Source organism: Amblyomma mixtum, chromosome 3, assembly GCF_055824585.1.
Source record: "Amblyomma mixtum isolate Tamu chromosome 3, ASM5582458v1, whole genome shotgun sequence".
NCBI classification, from domain to species: Eukaryota; Metazoa; Arthropoda; class Arachnida; order Ixodida; family Ixodidae; genus Amblyomma; species Amblyomma mixtum.
Genome location: NC_143014.1, coordinates 107317421 through 107335479, shown reverse-complemented (window position 1 = coordinate 107335479; position 18059 = coordinate 107317421). Strand labels below are relative to the sequence as shown.

At 45.4% G+C, this 18059-nt stretch overlaps 1 protein-coding gene across 1 annotated transcript in view; it reads left to right on the top strand.

The window, feature by feature from the left end:
- The first annotated feature begins 6444 nt into the window (after positions 1 to 6444).
- The window catches only part of LOC149351288 (MAM and LDL-receptor class A domain-containing protein 2-like), a 74612-nt gene continuing 62997 nt past the window's right edge, over positions 6445 to 18059 (top strand). Inside the window, exons 1-2 of the mRNA XM_089575604.1 lie at positions 6445 to 6508; positions 15486 to 15623. Coding sequence (XP_089431730.1) covers positions 6445 to 6508; positions 15486 to 15623 — 202 coding nt within the window. The remainder of the gene's footprint in view (positions 6509 to 15485; positions 15624 to 18059) is intronic.

The window sequence follows — 18059 nt, the reverse complement described above, 5'->3', positions numbered from 1 at the left end:
GATATGCCCTAGCCGGTGTATAAATGAAGTTATGTTGAATTCTGCGTAGCAGACGAATGGATGAGGTGGAGAGTGCAAGGTGGGGTGATGAAATGGTCTGTTTACTCTCCAGAAGGTTGTCATAGTGTATGTTGATTTCCTTCCAATATTTACGGGCCTCCAGTACGGACGACGGGCATGGCCGGCCAGCAGATCACAGGTGCCCGGTGTAAAGTTTCGCGGACGAGCTGATTTGTGAGCTCGTTACCTGTAATCCCGGCATGGCCAGGAGCCCTTCTAATCCAAAATGGGGTGAAGGAGAGCTCAGTAAATGCGTCCATCAGCTCTTCGCGAAGGTGAGATGGAAGGTTGCCTGTTCGAATGCTCTGATAGCTGCTTAGTTTGAAGAGGGTGCGTGGTGATGAGGCAGAGGCCTCCAGCCGGGTCGCTGAATCTGCCCCTCTTATGTTGACCATGCAACCCACTCAACTTGAACTGGCTGCGAGATACGAGTTTTGAGGCGATGATTGCTCTGTCATAGCACAAAACTGCGCGTGGCACGTCGATGTAGGCTTATGGTAGTTGGAGTAGTAGGGTAGTAGGAGAGTGGCTGCTGGAGAAGAAAGCGTCTCCTGTATAGCGACCAGTTCAGCCCAGAGTTTGGGATAAAGTTCTGTAATCTTAGAGGTAGACGTTTCATCTAGGGCAGGATGTCTTGGACAGTAAATGACTGTTGTTACTTCCGTGTCCAGGATGCTGACATCAACATAGAAAATGGTGGAGCCGGGACAAGAATGGGTATCTTGTTCGACAATGTGCTGACGCGGAGGGGAGGCAGCTTGAGTTTACCGTGGACGGAAAAACTCGGTGGGTTTGTTGTCGCCCTGTTGCACACTGCAGGAAGAGCCACCTGCGGTAAAGATAGTAAGTCGTGTGGCGAAGCATAAGCCACGAGCATACCTGCTTTCAGTCTGCGAGCTTCGCGCCGTTGGTGAAGAAATTTGTACAACGTGTTCAGCTGCATATGCTCGTGGATATTCGAAGCACTACCGGAGTAATGTGTGGTAAACCAGAGATAGCCCACAAAACCTCCCGACTGACGGTTTCAAGGATATCCCATTGTGTGTCTGGCCAAGCGCTGATACTGGGCTTGATATAAGCGCTTGCACCGCCCTCACCAATTAAAGGCCTTGCGGCATGTGAGCGGGCTCCACCTTTTGAAACAATACGGATGATATAACCCAATGTTTAAGAGGCCTGTTGTCTACCCTGGGTGATCCATGTAGCCCGGAATAGCAATAAAGCCTGCACAACTCATTGAATAGCCTAAATGAAAATATATCCGTGTTCATGCATTGAACGCATCACACGTCCGCATTTTAGCTCACATGTGCCCGCTTTCTGCGCGTCCCCACATTTTTGTTAGCCCGTCCTCGGGTGGACATGTCACCTGGATAGCAACAAAGCTCACCTGACAATACGAATCGAACCCAGGTCGAAGCTCACCTCTATTAAAAGAAAAGAGCGCCCACGTGGTTGTAATGAAGTGTAAACTGTGTACATGGCCTCGTATGGCGCACACTGCATACATGGTCACGTAGGTATAGGAGGATAGGTTAGCCATGGTGTCCAGGTGTGCTTGAAAGAAAATTAAGAAGAGCAAGAGGTAGAAAATAGCTTTACTAGAATACAAGCATTTCTATGGGAGGTCTCGGCAGCACAAGCGCAACAGAAAGGCACGGTGACAGTCGCGCAAAGCCCCCTGAGTCTCCTCACTCTTTTACAGTGTAACTCTGTGCCTTTGTTGGCAACTCTTGGTGTGCAGGCATGGCAATGCAGCATGGCGCAGCACATGGACAGATTCAGATTTATGGGGCTCTGGTGGCTGTCGCCCACATTCCACCCCCAAGCGAGCAGTTTTACATGAGAAAACCATGCTGAACACAATGTTTTTGTCAAAAAAAAAAAAGCCGAATAAATAGACGCTTCAAATATGACCACACCTCTCGTATAGATGCCGTGGGTGAGAACGTATAGATGCCGTGGGTGAGAGGTGGCTAGTGGCGCATTCTGTAAATATGTGTTATTAATAATAGTCTTTACTGCTAGTTTCCACATTAATTTTTCATTGACAGGCCTGTAAAAGTAAAAAAAATGGCTTGAGAGACTAGGCCCGGCAAAACAGGCGAAACGACATATATGTAATGAAAACGTCTTACAGTAATCAGGCCGGCCAAAGCCCTATTGGGCTTGTATGGCCGAGCCCGGCAGGCAGTGGGAAGTCACAGTGCATGTTGCATTGTCCAGGTATGGCTAAAAAAATAATAATAATGTAAAATAACAAGCATAATAATAATAATACACTAAAAAAATAGGGTTAACTCAATTATAGAGGGCTAAGATCCAGGAAGTACATCACATAGGAACAACAATACGCAAGAAGTACACAGTGAGCCACGGGACTGTTCAGAGGAATGAAATTGACGTCACGGTAAGCGTAATAAACTTACACACTTGCAAAACAAGGAACAACTCGGAACAATGCCTTTGAGAAGGGTGCATCAGCAATTTCAGTGAGCAATCCGTGCGCACTACTAATACTTAATTGTAGGGGTGTGCGAATATTCGAAATTTTCGAATATAATTCGAATATTATATTTTTAGTATTCGTATTCGATTCGAAATCCAAGTATTCGTGTTGTTTCGAATATCCGACACGACGCGAATATTCGTATCTAGCCGAATATTCTATTGCGAGCACCGGCATTCATTTCGGTCCGCAAGTCCTATCGACAGAGACATAACATTGCGGCGCCCAGAGCAATGCGTAACGTAGGGCCATGCAGTAGCTGACTGCGCTGGTGAGCTTTTTTGTGGCTATACCTGCGAAGCTGGTATAGTCAGAGCTGTGCACGAAATACCTCGCTATACGTTCCAGTTCAGTGCCAATTGAAAGGGCATTTTCTGTGGCTGGACAAGTCGTTTCAGCTAAAAGGAAACTACTTCTTCCTGACCATGTGGAGCAGCCGGTTTTCCATCACGACAACCTTTTATGTTCATCCTAGCAACGCGCTTTTGTGCTTATGGCAAGCTAGCCTTGATCAATGCTGTGTACTAGTCATCTTCTCTGATATTTCTACTCTTATAAGAAGAATGTTCGAGACTTTGATACTTTTTGTGCAGCCACACACACCTTTTGTGCTCATTTCATCACTGATAGTTGAACTGTGATGTTCTTGGGTGCTCAAATAAATGTTTTGTAGTGGTTAAATGCGTCTGTGCTTGATTATTCGATATTCGATTCGATATTCGGAACCAAGTATTCGTATTCGATTCGTATTCGAAAAATTTGATATTCGCACACCCCTACTTAATTGTAATTAAGAGAACGGTATACAAGATGGCCGTAGTAACTTCTTAAATTTATACTTCGGTTTTGCTTGAAAAGCATTTGAGGATAGCCTATTTAGGCACGATAGTACAATGTAGGTACGATTTCGACTACCATAGCAAGTGTGACAGCGCGGGATAATATATCGGTCTTTCGATCTGAGGCATCGCTAGGAACATGCTCAACCTTGTTAATACCAGAAAAAAAAAAGATTTGAAACAAATGTTTCATACAACAGAGAACTGAATTTCGGTAACTTTAGAACTTCTAATACACTACAGTCTGTGTGCATGTTCTATATCATAAGCTATGTTTTTTAAGGTCAAGCTTAAGATGGCGTTAAGTCTATTCTGCCAACGCAGTGCACAGTGTTCGTAAACATTTACGCTATACCTTAATACACCATAGTCCATGGAGTGTAAAATTCTTTTCCTGGCAGAAAGAGGCATTCAGTATCTGATATGAAACAGCAGACCAGAAGTAGCTTGAAATTTCTTAGATATAATTTAGGTGAGAATTCCAAACCAGACCTCTATCAATGAGCAATCCAAGGTATTTTAGTCAGAGAGCATTGCTTGATGGTGCGCTAGAACAGGGATCACAGTCCTACGTATGCAGTATAAAAGAACACTCGATTGCAAGTTACATTAACTCTGAGAAGGTTTTGGTAAAAAAAATCCATATAGGTTTTCTGAAGAAGCATTCTGAAGGTCATTGATGGCATCAGGAAGTGTTTTGCACTAGACAGGATAGCCGTATCATCTGCATATTGAAACAGGCGAGCCAATACAGAGTAAGCTAGATCATTAACAAAATTTTTAAAAAGTAAGGGGCTCAGAATATGACCCTGGGGCACGCCAGCTTTGATATTAGCAAAATCACTTCAAAATTTCGAGAGAGAGACTAAATGCCGTCTATTCTATTAAAGAAGTTGTTAATTACAACAATAAGACGCCTCTAAATCCGGTCAGTGAAAGTTTAGTTATAAGACGACGATGGCATACGCTGTAAAACGCTTTACTTACGTCCAGAAACACTGCACACGCGAACTTATTAGCTTCAAAAGCAGAATTCAAAATATCGGCAAAATCCTGGAAAAGAAGCTAAGCACCACTGCCCCGAAAAAATTTATATTGTGAGGCAGAAATGATTGCATGTCATATGCGGCTCTGCTCACGATCGCTCTAAGTGCTGACGCCGCAGTGAGGTTCAATTCTGTGACTTAACAGCGAAGAGCCGACTATCTTCCTGGGATGCATGCGTCGGCACGTGAACTGGACGCATCAGCCACGAAACTGAACTTTGCAGAGCGTCGGAGAATGGCAGGAGCTCTTGTAACTAAGCTGCAAAAAGTGTGAAAAGACCGTACAAATTAGGAAATGAATGAGACAAGTGAGAGTTGGCAGCTTAGCAGTTGTGAAGTTGCGAAAGGTGCGCTTATGTAATCTTGTTGCATAGAGCATTCCTGTGTAGAGCTAGATTATCATCCAAATGGTCACCAATTGGTCTTTGACCAAAGAGCAGCAGCAGTAACAGCCACAGAGCAGGACGCACGTTGCACCGTTCTTGCGCCACCTGCATTCAATCGAAAAAGAATAAAAATCTGGCATGGTGATGAATGGACGTTCGAGCCTCTTGGGAGCTCCCTGTTTACAAAGCGAATGATAACGCTCTCGTATGTTATCATGTCCCGCCCACACAGTACAAAGCTGCCTTCTTTTGTCCTCATCTAGAAGCCGTTTCTACGCACCGAATAGATACAAGGTTTGTCGCATAAATTGAGCTTTGGTTTTTGAAGCTGTGCTACGCTTTTTAAAAATAAAAATAAAAATACTGTGCTACTTGTGGTGGATGCCTACAACGTTTAAGGTTTTATGATTTGAAAATTCATTAATAATTTAAGTATGCCAACTTTGAACCCCTTCAGGCAGCTGAAAAATCTCAAGACGTTCTAGAGCGTCACACGCACACAAACGCAAGCACGCAAAAAATAGAGGCGGATGGTGCCATATTTGTAAGCGCACTTTTATTCTCAAAAATTTTCTTACGATTTCATTAAATTTAGCGACGATCTGATTGTCTGCGACACGAACACTTGCTTCAAAAGCCTCCGATTGTATCTTTTTGCACACTGGCCGTAGCCATGGCGCGTCTAGGATGGCGTAGCCGCTGCAGCCGTCACCGCGTGAGAGATGCCACACTCACGTGCACCTCGGATTTCGTGTGCGTCATTCGGAGCGTGTGGAAAAACAAACGCGCCAAATGATGCTATACCATTGGAAATTGCGGTTTTGATGCATCTTTCGGCCTTCTCAAGGTTAATAACGGAAACTTCACTCTCGCCTCCACCAGTCCAGTAATTAGTAAATAAGTGATTAAGACTTTACAGCGTACACTGGAAGCTGCCACTAATACTGCTTTATTTTATTCTCCTATTATGCACCAGTATTTTCAGAGCATTGAATCGTATTAGAAGGAACATCGTGCGCATTCATTCAATAGTGTACTATACCTTGTAACTATACCGTCGCTGTGTGGCACTTATTGAAGCCACTCACATTTTGTGCGTCAGTGCTTCCAGGTCAGTGCTTCGCGTGCTGCCTGTGGGCTGTGAGGAGAAGTCCTTTACAGTTCACACGAACCACAAACTCTAGTTTGGGAAAGAGAACAAAAAAAAAAAAGAGCAAAGATAAGCATCGTCAACAAATGCAGGCTATTGATCCGGTCAGCAATAGCACTAAACACGAGTGGGCGCAGCAACGTCGGTCCAGTCATGGCTTCCTTTCTTTCAGCAGTGGGCCCTCTTATCAGCGGCCAAATTGCAGGACGAGCTGCTAATTAATTTCTCCTTTGTCGGTTTCAGATACGCGATTACAAAACACCTGTTGTGGCCTTGCGCGATTATGGCTAGGTGCTCCAGATAAGACGCGCAGTAATGACTCCAGTCATTTCCTGCGCACGGCGTGGTTCAACCGTAAATTGATGAGCGCTCCCAGGAGCAGCACATTCTGATCGCCGCGCACCTCTATCACATCCGCGGCTTTTGTGCTTTGTGCGACGTGGAGCTGCCTGGGATGGGGCGGCGTTGTCTACTCTGGCGGACCTTCGGGCTGCTCTGTTGGCTGCAAGCCTTTGCTGGTAAAGTACACACTTTGCATCGCCGTTCGTATTAGCCCACGCGGCAGTCTAGTACTTAGCATGACCCGTTATATGGTCTGGTGTGCTGTCTTTCGCAGGCTTGAAAAGTGTTCGCGGTTCTTCCCGCCGGCGACACTAAACACAGCTACTAGATTTGTATATTCGATAAAATCCAAAACGAACGAGCTACGTATAGCAGAGCGAAAAAAGCCGCAGAAGTAGACGCACGCAAGATATTGCTTTTGTCCGTGCTCTCACTTGTACACAAACTTACCTCTGCTCATTTTGGGCACTCTGCACACAGCGTGCATAGTGCTCAAATGAACTCTGGAAAGTTTGTGGGTGAGAAGAAAAGAAATGCTCTTTCCATGGAGTAAAGATGCCGCGGAATTATGATGTTGCATGTAATATCCTAACTTTTCTATTACCAAGTTATAATGCAAGAGGCGAGGCTCACTGTTCCTGAATGTAGTCTTAAAGTAACCAAGTTATCAAAGGAACCCCAAAATTCTAAGTGCTCTTTTTTTTTCGTCCCTAGAAGTATAAAAACGCACTCATATTCCTCACTGCATTTTTATTGCGAATCAATATTACAAGTTTATTGTGACCACCCACTTCAGTTCTACCATGGGATATTTAAAGTTAAGTAAATATTAGTGCCGTATTTACTCGCGAATAGGTCATTTTTTTTTTCTCAAGAGCACGCTCTCCAAATTCGGAGATCGACCAATACGCGAATCACAGCCTGGGTGCGGAGAGAGTTTTGCTATGAACGCAGAAACTAAAGGAAGGGCATGACACCAAGAACTTTACTGCGCAAAGTCCTTCATTCTGGCCGCTTCCGAGTCTTCACAAATTAGTGCAATTGCTACCACCGTAACTCGGTTTCACGCTCCATTCGTCTTCAAGGGAACCGCGCAAAAGATCCTTAGATTAGGCTTGTACGAAACTGAACATGTATCACCCCGTGCCATTACCGCACCGATCGCGCGCTTTAGAGGCCTGGCCTTAAAGAAAGGAACGAAAACACGTATCAGATACGATCTCTTCTGTAACGCGCTAAAGTGAGCGAAAGCGGACCAGCGGATGACGCTATTGAGCGGCAGCAGACGCTTAGGGATTGGCGGATTTGAGTAACCGCTGGGCGGCGCCTTGCCGTTGAGCACAGAGTTGTTGCCTTCGTTGCTTTTCTTTTTTGCAAAGACAGACGTACAAGCAGGGCAAAAGCAGGGCAAACAAATTTCGCTTAATTTAACGCTCTACGTAGCGATTCCGGAGCCCTCCACTTCGGCGTCTCTTTCTGTCTTTCTTCTTTCACTCCCCACCTTCCTCCCTTCCCTCACGGCGTGCTTGAAATGCCCACAGAGAAAGACTGTTACTGCGCCTTTTTTTTTCCCTCTAAATCCTTCGCATCCTGCCGTCGCTTTTGGCGTTCATTAAGCCAGCCGTCATCTAAACGAGCGGAGGCGTCAGAAAATACTACGGCGGCACGCGAGTTCGATGTCTCCGAAAAGTTAGCCAGGCAAAAGTTGTGGGAGCGTCTTTTCGCTTGGAATAACAGCGCCAAGCTTTCCGTGCGTCCGTGGAGGATTACTCCCGTTAACGTACATCAGTGGCGTTGCGACCTTTGTCAATGTTTGTTGAACTTTAATAGAACGAAATGGAGTTGTTTGCATCTGGCGTATTCTCTCACTCGTCCCTCAGAACAACGCGTTTTCGCGCTTGGCGTGGTGCCCGTCTCCGATCCTTTCTCACGGCGCAATTAACTGCAGCTCCGATATGTGAGGCGCTGCGCCGGTCGCTTTAATTAATTGCGTGCTGGAAGCTTGGAGCTTGCGTTGGTCGATCTGTAGTACACTGCAACTTTCAGCCGCCGCGGTGGCTCAGTGGCTATGGTGCTCGGCTACTGACCCGAAAGACGTGGGTTCGATCCCGGCCGCGGCGGCTGGAATTTCTTTGGAGGAGAAATTCTAGAGGCCCGTGTACTGTGCGATGTCAGTGCACGTTAAAGAACCCCAGGTGGTCGAAATTTCCGGAGCCCTCCACTACGGCGTCTCTCATAGCCTTAGTCGCTTTGGGACGTTAAACCCCATAAACGAAACGAACGATGCAACTTTCTTTTTGCTTCTTCCGATTGCAGGAGGTAGGGGGTCGGCCCACATGACGTATCTGCGTATGTGCGAATAAATACCGTATTTTTATGTCACATTGTAAGGCTAGGAGGTAATGCAATACCCTTCCTTGGTGCCTTGTTTGTCCCAAATGTTTCTCAAACCAGCAGTCCTTTGCACGGCCGCCATTAAGGAAAAGAAAAGAACATTCCGTGGCGTGCTCTCAAAGATACGTACTTTAAAAGGAAAAGAAAAGAAAATTCACTGGTTTTTGGCTCTCCCCTGGGGAGGGAGAAGGCGACAAAGTTAATCGCACCCACCGTGACCGCACCTCCCCCCCCCCCCCCCCTCCCCGCAGTGCTGCTACTTGTTGGCTCACTTGCAGCGCAGGATCATAAATAGTAGCACATAATTGTTAGGCTTCAGCTTGACGTGGAAGTGATCAGTTACGTAGTACTACGACGCCCACAAGTGAAGCGAAAATGAAAAGAAATTGCCAGGAAGAAAATAAACTACGAATGATTGCTGAATCCTAAGTGCATGTAAATTTCCTTTGTGTGCCATCGTGCTTGCGAGCTTGAAATATGTATTGACTGCCGCCTGAAAAGGAATAAATGCTTGCTACCAATTACTCTTCCATTTCGCCTTTTACATGGAATGGTGATCGTGTGCGCGGAGCATTTGTTTCGTTGAGCGTTTATTACCGCCCGTGCGTGAATCGCAATCTTGAATCACTCCTCCAGATTTTGGGGGAGCTCTTGCCTCTACGAACGCTTCGCGTATTTGGTCCGAAATATAGATTGACGACAATAATAACTTTGTAGTGGACATAGAAGTGTACAAAGTAGTGCTGACATTGTGCATACAGTGAATAAGATAATGAAACATAAACTGATGTCTAATGATACAAATAAATTAGGATGTATTTGCCATGATAACTATCAGTTTGTGCAGGTTTCGCTAGCGGCATTTGCCCCTGAACCATCGAAATAAAAAAAAAAAGAGGAGCAAGCAGCGCTTACATTGTTTGACGTAATGGCAGTAGTTTTTTTTTTCTATCTGGTTTGAATATGCAAGGAAATCTTCCTATCAGATATAAAAATAAAGTAGCATGAGTCCAAAAACGGTTGCAGTAATCATGATAACACATACCCGCTCCTTGCTAAAGAGAAGCCGTTTATCTTTCTCCGCTCTCGTTCCCAACGCGATGCCTCGCACATCGATGCGACGCACGTTGCCGAGTGAACAATGTAGCTGATAGCGAGGAGGTCTTGCCTAACTTCCTGGGTACCGCGATCTGAATCAGCCACAAGGGCACACTGTGGTCATTGATGCGAAAGCAATACAGGAAGACCGATAGAGAGAATAACAAAACGCTACGCCGAGGCGCTACATTTCCGTTCGTTGGCTTAGTGGCTATGGTGTTCGACTGCTGACTCGATGGACGCAGGTTCAATCTAGGCCGCGGCGGTCGCATTTCGATGGAGTCGAAATGCTAGAGGCTTATGTGCTGTGCGATGACAGTGCGCTTTAAAGAAACCCGGGCGGTCGAAATTACACGGAGTCCTCCACTACGGCGTTCCTCATATGCCGAGTCGCTTTATAGACGTTAATGCTCATAAATCATAAACCCTAACATACGTCAGTGCGTCTAAACCGGGACCTGCAGGTTACCGAACTTTTCTGCTTGTTATGGGCTGAGGTTATGTTCGTGCATTTTTTTCCTACCTTGCTTACTGTTCGTTCTTTCTTCCTATCTGCTGCTTGCAAGTGATCGTTATCCAGTGTTCTTTTCACAGTGCTCGATCCGAGTAAATGTGGGTAACGGACCAAACGCTGCACAGTATGCGCGAACTCATATGGCATGCCGTACACCCTGGTCGGCCGGGTCCACGGGTGATGAGTAGGACTGCAGCTTTTTCAGCGTTGAGTCGCCGTTCTTTCCTGACAGGCAGCTTAATCTTTGTGGTCTCCCCCCCCCCCCCCCCCTTTTTTTTTTTTTAAAGCGTATGTGGTTGGTAGCGTGAATCTGCACGTGGCGCGGTCATGAATGAGAACCGCCGCGTCATCGTCTAGCATTAATGAAGGTATTAGAGCTTAAGATTAAATTCGAGCTCTTATATACCGCTACCAGCTGGTCGTGTCATCTTAACAGTCTGACAGGCGAGGCGGGTGCCCTGAGCTTATAAAAATGTGCTTAATCCGAGGTAATGTAAGAGACAGTTACGACGTGCGACTTTTGTAGAAAGTACTTTTTGCCAAAGACTTTGCCAGAGCTCAAGGATAATTTAGGTCCTGGGTTTTTTAATCCGCACCGAGAACGCTATTCTAAAATACTGCCTTAGCGCGAAAATACCACATATATAAGTGTATCTCTCTAAATTGCGTCTCGCTAGTTACTGGTCATGGGCAGCAAGAGCAGAGGCAATCAGATGAGATTACTCTTAATATGCATCGTCGTGCATATTCACTCTCCATATGACCGGCAGTGATGCGCCGTAATACACAGCACCAAGTAAAAAAAAAAAAAGCACGGGGAAATGGGGAGCGGGAGGCTCTACTGCGTGCACGCAGCTCTACCCTTTCTACATAACTTTTCCAGAAGCACGGGCTCGCCCTGCGCTTCGCGGGGGGAGTACATTCGCACGGTCGCCGGATATCAGCTCGACAGATTACGATACAAAGGCGCGTTTTTTTTACGATCTTTTGTAAGAACTCTTCAGGAGGGCCGGTATCTGCCATCAGTCCCGAAACTATTTCGTTCCATCATGAAAAATGGTAACTGCCCTTACTGACTTAAATCACAAGGTAAGGTCAGAAAATGGCCGCCATTTCAGCCTGCTGATTCTGTTGCTCCGGAGACAGCGTAAGACCTCAAACTTGTCGGCGTTTGACGCGCGTAGTCGCTAAGTGTTGAGTGCGATTGCACCGAGATGAGCACCGCTGATAGCATACAGGAAACAGTGTTCAAGATATTGATAATAAATGGTCTACCAGGTTCCCTGGCGCAGTTCAATGAAAACCTTGTCACCTTACTTACATTATTATCCTCTTATCCATTTCTCCAGTGAGAGGTACCAGACCAGGTTTTATGTTCCGCTTAGCGCCCATGCATTTTTATTTATTATTTACTTTTATTTCTTTTAGTCACTTGGATAGAATGCCGGCTAAATGATTGGGAATACAACTGGTTGTCGCGAGTCGCTCATCAATGCGTCATTGTTCAGACCATCTAGCTGAGTTTATGAAAATTTCTTCTGAACTGATCTACACAATGTACCATTGTTCAGACCATTTAGCTGTATTCTGGCATATTGCTTCTGCATTGATTTCATAGGATGCCATGTTTATCGGAGCTTTCATCAGCAGTGTGGCGGCGTTGTGCTGCGCTCAGGAAGTTTCTAGTCACATTATTGTATTTTTATAAATAACGATCCATTGTTTCCAATATACGGCCATCGCCCAAGCTGATAAGGAAGGGGGCTTTGCCATCGTGCTTGAAGGATTGTTGCGAAAAATTTTTTGAGTTCTCCGTGAGGAAGGCAGGAATCAGACGCGACAAAGACCGGGATCTGACCTTACAATATACTTAAAAGGACTCAGCAGAGCTACAAAAAAAACAATCAAGGGGGGGGGGGGGGGGGGGGGGGGTGCAGTATTTTAGTACTCTTCAGTCCCACAAACCTGAGTGCCCTTTAATGGCCACGTTTCATGAAAAAGGAACGTCTCAAAGCACTCTGAGCACACAATTTACAGTGCATCTAGAAGCAATAACCCTCGAATACCTTTTCTCCGTATGAAGCTCCGACAAAGGAGCAAAGAAACCACAGGCCATTTCAGAAAAGGAATCATCTGCTTTATCAACTGGAGCTGAAAATCTTGAGCTCTATCTCGTGTAAATATTTTATAGCGTAGTCCGAGACTGAACCGCTTACTGCATAGACGCAGGCATCCAGAACGCATCAGCCGTCATCGCTGACATCTTCCTAGCGGCCCCTCTTCCTCTTAAGGGACACTAAAAAGGAACACTAAGTCAGGCATATAGACTGATAGGTTAGGGTCACCTGATGGCAAATAAGTCATTTTTAGCGAAAAGAACGCTGTTGCAAGCCCGAAAATTGCGCTAAAACGAGGTACACGTGCTCTGAGCTTGCGTGAGCTTTCTGGAGGAATGCTTTCGCTGTCTCGATGGGCAATTAGCGTCGAAATACGAGGAGAGCAGCTCAGCTAGCACAGCCGACAACGCGAAGAGGCTCGTAATTAAAATTGCGCAAAACAGAGGATCGATGTTAGTCACGGACACTGTTATCTTTCGCCTCGTATTCTGTGCACTCAGGCTGCGTGTATCAGTTGCACGCAACAAGTTCACAACCGCAAGCTCTCAACGGCCTTCATGCTGGGTGTGATAGCTATGTAACCAATGAAGCGGCTTCGTTCTCACTTCAGCCGTCGAATCGGATACTTTGTGCAGGCTGCGGGCGTTATGAAATTGAATGTGTTTGTTTCTTTACTTTTAATACGCGCTCGTGGAGACACGCGCATGCATGCACGTCGTCAGCGTGTGAAGCGCTATGTGAGCGCGTGGCCATTCATGATTTCTGCACAGTGGAAAGGCGAATATGCTTTTACATGTGCTTATCTGAGAAGTACCACATGCAAGTACCATCACCTCTCATTTGGCTCACAGGTTTCCCGCAGTACGTGAGGCGCCGGCACGCAAGGCAGGGTTTTCAGCGAGAAAAACGTTTGACCACCTGATGCGTGTTCATCAAGATCAGTATGCGTGCATCCCCTGCGGGCAGCTATAGCCGGCAGGCGGCAGGCTACAGTTGGGCGGAACGTACCCTGATTCGTTTACCTTTGCAACCAACGGGAAACAATTCATGAGCGTAAAAATCGCAGCGATCGCTGCAAACACAAGGGTTGTCTGCGATCATATTTACTGTGTGGTTAGTCAACAAACCCGCGATAATCGACAGCACACTGTGCCATTTGATGAGAAATGCGCTTGCAGTTTTTCTTGCAGATGTGGCGTTGAATGAAATGCGTTAAAGCGCGACTGCTGCTCGCATGCTTTTGAGGAGGTACACTTCACGGCAGAATACAATGCACCGAAGGCCACATGCTCACGTTATTGTCGCCGATGTATACATGCTTGAGTTCCATAAGCAGTTTGTTCTGCAGTCTGCGGCTGCCCTCGATAACTTCGCGTTGTTTTGTTCCGCACCCACGGATCCTATTTCTATCGTACACGTGTGTTGCAACCAGACGAAGATGCAAGTGATGCAGCGGAGAGCCCCCATCGAAATAGTGGGGGGGGGGGGGGGGGGGGGGGGGGGGGGCGGAGGCGGCCTGCACCTTGTCGCCATGATCACTGACCTATTTACTTTTGGTTTTCGATTTCCGGCCGAGTTCCGGGTATTTGGAAGTGGCACCTGTGATGGGCAAGATTCCAAAGACGTCATAGAAATGACGCCGCGACAGTTCATTTTTTTTTTCTTTGAATGGAAAACGGTTTCGATACTTTCATTTGCGGATTTCTGAGCAACGCAGCCACCTTTCCGCACTGAAAAAAATACCTGTAGCGTTCTTGAGGAATAATCTCTCCAACTTGCTTAGTTTGGTATTTCCCTTTAGCGTCACTTTAACACTTTCCAGCTGTGTATGGAAAGCCAAGCGTTTACACTGCTTCCTCTCATTCGTAGCCGATAGTCTGCGTCTCCAAAGCACAAAAGCTTGGTAACACTTTCTAGTCACCCAGAAATGTCAGCGATGTTCGTGATACAAAGACGGTGATATTGTTTATTTCAGCGCATTGCAGCTCTTCCATTCGACGGATTCGTAAAGAACGACCTTTTATGCTCATATACGAGAAAAAACTGCTTTTCTAGAGCAAATAAGGTACAATGTGCCATAAACTAAGAGATAAATAGCTATTATAGCGCAATTAGTCCACAACTGCACTTCAATATGAGGTGCGCTTAGTGCGCATTTTACTGCTATAGGTAGTTAGGTGTTTTAACAACGTGATAAGTTGTGCTTGCATGATCTTGTGGCGGGAGTAGAGCAGCACGAGACAAAGAGAGGCGTGGTAAATGACGTGCTGAAGTCGGCAATAAAGAAAAAATAAAGCGATGGCCTAGTGGTCTCGCTGAGCGGCCTTTAAAGGAGATCTGTACACGCAGCCGCGGGTTCGACTCCCAGTCATAGATATTGATTCAGCTTCTTTTTTCTCTTTTACATGGTTTGACCTCCAACTCAGCTGAAGGTCAAATTTACACTGTCCCCGATTGAAGCCCGAGGTCCCGTAGAGAAGCTTTCGCTTCAATACCTGACACAGCATTGGAAAAAGAAAAAAAAGTGTGGGTGTGATAAATAAACAGAGCTTTTCTCGTGCGTAATATGCACGCTGCAAGGGCCGTCCGCGGGTCGTAGAAAGAGCGCCCGATGGAGTGCTGAGAGCAACAGTCTCTCTTCCGAAATTCAAAGGCTCTAAAACAGATTTTTTTTTTTTTTTTGCGTTTCTAGCGTTCATGCTCGCACGATGATGCGGAACCTCGAGTATGCGAATTATAACCGTTCAAATTCTCCTTTCACTATTTTATTCCGTTATTTATTTTAATGCTGCACGTATGTTGCTCAAGAAATGGTGTTAAGACGCAGAGAAATGAATGTTAGCGAGGCTACTTCCAGTTGTGTTCCGCAATTCCGACACACGTCTCAAACGTTGAAATCGTGCGTTGAAGAGTTTAGCGGGAAGAGCTCAGTGCGATCCCACATCGTTTTTAGTCCAGCTAGTAATAACCAGTACGCAAGGAGTTCCATTTTAAGCTCGATGCTATCCCGCCGTTCTTTATCTAATGCAGGTGCTGCCGATGTAGAGTGCGACTTTGAAACCGGTGTGTGCGAATTCTCGTCAAGTTGCAAGGGCGGCGACTGCTTCGTGCCAGTCCGAGCAAAGCAGGTCGACGAGGGACCCACCATCGATCACACTATCGGCACAGGTCAGTCTCCAACTGAGTTAGCCGCAGTCTTTCTGCTGTGCTTTTTGTTTCTGACTGACGGGGCTTACTTGCACAAAACAAGGTTTAAGCATTCTAGGAATAGCAATATCTGATATTTTAACTTATTTTCACCTCAGTTATTCTTGTTCATACTATTTGTAATATTTAGCAGGCGTCCCTCAAACTGAACGAAATATATGTATATACCAAGTGTCCCAGCTAAATGTAACCAAGCGTTCAAAAAACATGGGGTGCCCTAGCCGTCTGAAACCAAATGAGGGTTGTTTAGAGTCGCGTGACCTAGTCTGCAGTATTTTTTTCGTTCCTCAAGGTTGACTAATTAGTTAAACTTAATTAGCGAACGTTTTAATTATTGACTTGAGGAACAAAGTGCCAATGGAAAAGTTCTAGATCGCTTTGAGAAACAGCTTACTGAGACCTTTGCAGCAAAGTAATATTTAAGTAAAGTAGGTTTTTACCGGCATTTAACCATAACCCGCACAATAAGAAAAAGCTTCCGCATGACAACTGTGCCACTTCAACGTGCCAAGACGCGCCTTAAAGGATAAAATCCGTTTTTTCTGAAGTCCTCTATTTGATGAGACCTTGGGTGCACATTGGGGCAGAGAAGTGAGCGAGCAGCTGGTCACGTGACAACTTTTTTTTAAGGCCAATAAATGAAGCTACGTAAATCGTAACTTGACGGAAACAGCACTACTAGCGGTTTTTCGAGGCGATCTAAAACTTTTTCATTGACACTTTCTTCCTGAAGTCAATAATTAAAAAGTTAGCTAATTAAACTTAGCTAATTAATTAACTTTGAAGAGCGTGAAAAATACTCAAGACTAGGCCACGCGATTATGAACAACCCCCAGTTGGTTTCACTGGACTAGGACACTTCGCCTTTTTTAAAAAGTTTGGTTACATTTGGTTACATTTATCTGGGACACCCGGTATATATATATATATATATATATATATATATATATATATATATATATATATATATATATATATATATATATATATATATATATATATATATATATATATATATATATATATATATATATATACAGGGCCTGTTCTGAAAGTAGTAAAGTAGTAGGACTGGTTTTTTCCTGGGCGAATGGGTGAACAAGAGGCGGTCTGCGCGTGCAGGATCGTTGAAGGGGGATTTTGGGAATGCTGAGGAAAATCGCCAGTCGGCTCTCGGCCGTTGAAAAGAGGAGGTCGCTTGTACTGTGAACCCCTATCGAAGCGCCTCGTCACGCAGAATCATGGAGCGTTTACTAGATCAGCGATACGAGATAAAATTTTGTGCAAAACTTGGTAAAACGGGCAAAGAGACTCACGACATGATTAAAAAGGCCTACGGTGATGCTGCCATGGGTAGATCAGACGTTTTTGAGTGGCGCAAACTGTTCCGAGAAGGTAGAGAAAGAGTGGAAGATGACGACCTCTTCAGATGACCTTCGACCAGCAAGACCAACAAAAATGTTTCGCGAGTGAAAAATTTACTAAGCAGTGATCGTATGATGAGTACCAGAATGATTGCGGATGACTTGAGCATTCCACAAACCCAAGTTTTTGAGATCGTGACAGAAAACTTAGCCATGAGGAAAGTGTGCGCGAAGTTGGTGCCGCGAGTGTTGTCAGAGGAGCAGAAGGCCAACCGGAAAGCGATCTGCCAGGATCTTCTTCATCATGTGAATGAGGAGCCCGATTTGTTGGACAATGTAGTGACTTGTGAAGAGACGTGGGTGTCTGAATACTACCCTGAGAGCAGTGGCAGAGCTCAGAATGGCACACCGCTTCTTTCCGACGCCCCAAGAAAGCGTGAATGAGCAAATCCAAGCAAAAGCCCACGCTCATTTTCTTTTTTGATCAACATGGAGTCATCCACAAAGAGTTCGTACCACTCGGACAAATAATTAATGCAGTTTTTTTGCATGAAAGTCCTCAAAAGACCGCAAAAACGCATTGTTCGTGTCCGCCCAGCCATCGCAAACAAATGGCGGCTGCACCATGACAACGCGCCGAGCCACACAGCGTTCAGCGTAGTTGAGTATCTTGCCCAGCACAAGGTGGCAACACTGCTTTAGCTCCCCTACAGCCCCGACTTGGCCCTGTCAGACTTTTTTCCATCCCCAAGAATAAAATCGACGCTCAAGGGTAAGCATCACAGATCGCTAGAGGGGGTTCAACAGGCCGTGACGTAGGAGCTAAACAGCATTCCGGTCCAGGCGTTCCTGGAGGCGTTCGAAAATTGGAAAACTCACTGGCAGCAGCGTGTAGATGTGGAAGGGTGTTACTTTGAAAAATTGCAATCATTTGTACTATTAACATGAATAAATGTTTTTAAATATATATATATATATATATATATATATATATATATATATATATATATATATATATATATATATATATATA